The sequence below is a fragment of the Aegilops tauschii genome, chromosome 3 (genome assembly GCF_002575655.3).
Source record: "Aegilops tauschii subsp. strangulata cultivar AL8/78 chromosome 3, Aet v6.0, whole genome shotgun sequence".
In the NCBI taxonomy this organism is placed as follows: Eukaryota; Viridiplantae; Streptophyta; class Magnoliopsida; order Poales; family Poaceae; genus Aegilops; species Aegilops tauschii.
The window spans coordinates 14345315-14350071 of NC_053037.3; the positions used below are offsets into that span (position 1 = coordinate 14345315).

Below are 4757 nucleotides of genomic sequence, written 5' to 3' on the forward strand. Positions count from 1 at the left end.
CTGCATTATTATCATATAAAGTATATAATTAACCATCATGCATTTGTTAAACTAACTAGCTAGAAATAATACAAATTAAACAATGAACTACACACATGCATATTTTATCAATGACACATGAAAGGTTCAAGTTGCTAACCGCGATCGCAGAGGAAAAATAAATGAGAAAGCTCAAGTGTGGCTCGGACACTTCATATCATGTTTGTTTCATGCTCTCGGGCATTTCATCGAACACCTTGTGTGCATAGGAGGAACCAAAAGCAAACCCACCACCCCCCTTCTGAATTGTGGCTAAGTGAAGTGAGCTGAGTCCTATATATAGGGATGGGCCTTTAGTCCCGGTTGGCCTGGCCAACCGCAACTAAAGGCCTTCGGGCCAGCCTGAGGACCTTTAGTCCCGGTTGGCCAGGCCAACCGGGACTAAAGCCCCTCCCGTCCGCCAGCTGTCGACCGAGCGCGCTGGGCCCAGATAGTTGGTCGCGGGTCTCCTCCCGAACCGCGACTAAAGACCCCTTTGGTCGCGGTTCGATTATTTTAGGGACTAATGGGGGCGTATGGAAGCCTCTTTTTCTACTAGTGTCTGCACCATTTTTCTCATCCGTCGCAGTGTTGCATATATCCATGGACACATCCGCACATCTAAATTCCCTCGAAGCCAAAGAAAGTTTGTGCGAGGTCCGGGGGGAAACAGTGGCGGTGCCAGGGGTTAGTTGTGTAGTCAACTGACTACACAATATTTTGGCATGTCCTAGTAGACATCAAACAAAACTCAGTACAAATTTCATACAAACATATGTATTTGACATCACAACTTTGAACTCCTGGCTTCGCCACTGCGGGGAAAGAAGTGGGAGGACAAGAAGGAGAAACGAGAAGGGTGACGGCCAAGATGACAGAGAAATTCGAAGACATCATGATGAAGGAGGAGGCATGTATCAAGCGCGATAGCATGAAGGAGGAAAAAAAATACGGGGAGGTTTGACATCTTCATGACGGTAACGGGAAAAAAGATCAATCTCGAAGAGAAGAAGACCAAGTGTGAATAGAGGAGGGTTGATCTCGTGACCGCTGAGGAGAAAACCAAAATGTGGAGTATGAAAATGGACGAGTTGGATCCCAATGTGTGGTGAAGATTGTTCCAGCCATTCGTGAAAAAATGTTGAAGCCGTTGGTGGCAAAGATGAAGGACGCAGACGCTCTAGAGGAGCCGGGCGACGGAGTGATGAGGGAGGAGGCAAAAATAGCCGGTCTGGACGGCAAAATTGACGTTATTTCGCATGTACTGCCGGACTGAAATCTTTGTAATTAGGCGCATATAAAAACTTATGAACGTGCACCTCACCTTTTTGTTGTAAAGATTACGTTTGTATAAACTTTTATTTGCTCATCAAATTGCTATGGTTGAATGACCGGCTCGTGCATTTATGTCTACGTCCCCCGCGTCGGAATGTGTCCGTCCACGGATGAATGGCCGTTGTAGATGCCCTCAGACCCATCACGACATGTTGCCTTGCACTGTTGCGGCATCTTTGAACATTCAACATCTAGCAAAGGAACAGCAGTGAGCAGTGAGCAGAGCCCCCGCTGGCCTGACCCTTCTCCCGTTGGAGCCAGACCAACACGAGCCGATGATCAATCGCCGTACAAGGTACGTACCAATCGCCACGCAGTTTCATTTGGTCGCGGTGGTTTACACCTATAGGCTTTAGTGCACGTACACGGTGCACCAGTACAAAGGTACTATACCTACTCTTGCGAGCAGACGGGTGGTGGAGTTGGTCACCGACACGTCATCTTGAAGAAAAGAAGTCTCTTTCCATCTCTCCCGACCAGCGACATCTTTGTCGGCAGTGCTCGTTTCACATCTTCGGTCTCTTCTCCATGGTGTCCTGATTTTATTAATCACCGAGAAAAGAAAAGAGAGGACATCTCATTTCATAAGTGCATGATAGCTGGAATCCTTCGTTAGATTTTCCTTTTCTTTTCGGAGGTATTCGTTGGATTTTATTAATCTTTCCATGTCATCCATGATGATGAAGATTCACGCGCCAAGGACATGTTGCTGGACTTGTAAACATGTCGCAAAGGTGAAAGGTTCGGCCCATTTATATTTTTTGAAAAAACACAATACAAACGTAGATGCACATCACACTGATGTAGATGACGGAGATGATCCTCCTTTTGTAAAAATAAATAAATCATAGGCGCACGTATGTTCACCTCTCTAGGAACACGTGCGCACACACGCATTCTATTCCTATGATCATCTTTGAATGACCGAGCTGGTATATCATGAGATTGACAAAGTTGCCATCGACGAGAACGTCATCTCCAACTAAACGTCATAACCGAAAATACTAAAATAAATTGAAAAAAATGCAAGCACTTGTGTAAAATCTAGAACTCGAACCCGGTTGGGCTAACTCCGACACAAGGAACCTAACCATCCGATCTACACTTATTCGCACCTCGTTTCTGATCTAATAGGGTAAAGAGTAACCCTAACTTCTTTTTTTATCGAGAGTAAACTGGCCTCATCCCATTACCAAGACGGGGCAAGATGAGCACCTCCTAGACCGGCTCCCGCGAGAGTTGTGACGGCGTGCGTGAGTGGTAGCTGGGATGTTGCGCGGCGTCTAACATGACACGGGCACGACGAGCAATACATCAGAGTTGACATGGCTGAAGCGGGCAACATGATGTTCGATAAATCGATCAAAAGTTTTTCCCGCAAAAAAAAACTATCAATTGCTTGCATTCTCAATTATCATGCTACCATGAGGGCATTACATAACTGGGAGATGACCTGAGATTCCATAAAAACAAATTAAGATGGTCATCGCTGGGCCTCAATGTTATAGGTCCCGATAATGGGACACAATGACGGAGTTAAACCTGGAAGACCTCAGGTAGGGTGTCCTGAACTAAGAGTATTGAGATGATGATAACAAGGACACATGCTTTTATCCAGGTTAGAGCTCTCTAGAGAGATAAAATCCTACGTTATGCTTGTATTTTATTGTTTTTAGTGGAGTACAACATATAGTTGATCTATCCTGAGATTGTCGTGTGTCATCTATCATTTTCTTTTTATTTTATTTGGAACGACCGCTCGTGTATAATTAAGGAGATGGAGCACCCAGCTGGTGCGCATGCGTGGCTTTTGCTTCCCATGTCGAAACTGCAGACGGTTGTGCAGACGTAGGCACCATGACGAAGTTGGAGAGCTATTCGTCGTGCCCACCATGAAGTTCTGCCAAACCGCGGCTATTCCGTTGGCGTACCACCCCACTACACGATGACAACGCTGACAACCCTCAGTGCATCCGAATCGACCGTGTGATGTTTCGCGCATCTTTGAAAGTTCAACACCTACAAACAAACGAGCAGCTGTGGCAATGAGCAGTGCCAGTGCCACGCAATTCTCGTTGGGTCGCGGTGCTTCACACCGGCAGTGCGTACGTACAACAGTACAAGGTACAGTTCTCGTGAGCAGGATGGGATGGGTGGTGGAGTCAGTCGCCGTCCCGTCTTAAAAAAAGGGCAGCGCCTTTTTTTTTCACCGCTCTCTAATTGTTTTCCAACCGGTGGCCATTCTTTCTGGGGATCATATAAGCGTGGGCTTCCGGGGGTTCTTTTCTTCCGAGACACTCACCCGTGCAGACCACCCGCGACAGCACCCACCGCTCACCCACCAAGCAAAGAAACACACGCGCAACCGCGCAACGACTGCCTGTCCGCCCCGCGCGCTCGCGGTGGTCAGTGGTCACCATGGACGCGCCGAGCGCCACCGCCAAGCGCAAGCGCTCCTCCTCCGCCGCCGCAGCCGCCCCGGCCCCCGTCGGCGTCGACGACGTATCGGACGCCGAGGTCGAGGAGTTCTACGCCATCCTGCGCCGCATGCGCGACGCCTCGCGCCGGCTCGTCTCCGGCGGGGTCGCCGCGGCCACGGCCCGCGCCGCCCCGGCCCCGCGCGCGCCGGCCTGGTGCCCCAGCTTCTCCTGGGAGGACTTCGCGCCGCCCGCCCCGACGCCGCCTCCTCCCTCGCAGCAGCAACAGCGGGAGCCCGCCGACGAGCGCGTCGCCGAGAACGGCACGCCGCCGCGGCGGCCGGTCCTCCGCGGCCTCGACCTCAACGCCGAGCCGGAGCCGGAGGTGCAAGCCTAGAGTAGAGCCGCACGGACGACGAGGACCCCTGGCCCGGGCGCGCCCGCCCCCGCAGCTCCGCGTGCACGCGCGCGCGCTGGCCGGCGGCGACACTCTCTCCGCTGTACCACCGCCCACCGCCCGGCCGGTGCTTAGCGAGCTGATCGCCGTCATCATTTGTTAGTTACCTTACCAGTGGTAATTCGGTATGTTTAAACCAGCACTACTACTGCTGCTGCTGTAGTACGACTACTTACTTTAATTTCTTCAGAAACGTGCGTGCACATGGAAGGGTTACTGCTGTACCGTTGCTTCATTATTCGTGCCTGCTTACAATGGGAGATGCTTAGGGAAGGTGCTTAGAGAAATAAACCAGACTTTTTTTAGCACCGGTGCCTATTTGTACAGAAGAGACGATTAACTAAGCATCTCTCCTGTAGAAATAGGCACCGGTGCTACAGAAAAACTCGGTTTATTTTTCTAAGCACCTCTCTAAGCATCTCCCATTGTACAAGGCCTAACTGGAATGATTTTCTAGCTTAATCACAGCCCTATTATTGCTAACGCTGAGATCGGTAGTTTCAGTTTTTTTGGGTGCATGTCTGAGTTCT

At 50.2% G+C, this 4757-nt stretch overlaps 1 protein-coding gene across 1 annotated transcript; it reads left to right on the plus strand.

The window, feature by feature from the left end:
- The first annotated feature begins 3594 nt into the window (after positions 1-3594).
- On the plus strand, positions 3595-4451 carry LOC109776233 (protein NEGATIVE REGULATOR OF RESISTANCE). Its single transcript, XM_020334893.4, is given in 1 exon segment — positions 3595-4451. A coding segment is annotated over 1 exon segment (531 nt). The 5' UTR covers positions 3595-3771; the 3' UTR covers positions 4303-4451.
- Positions 4452-4757: the final 306 nt, after the last annotated feature.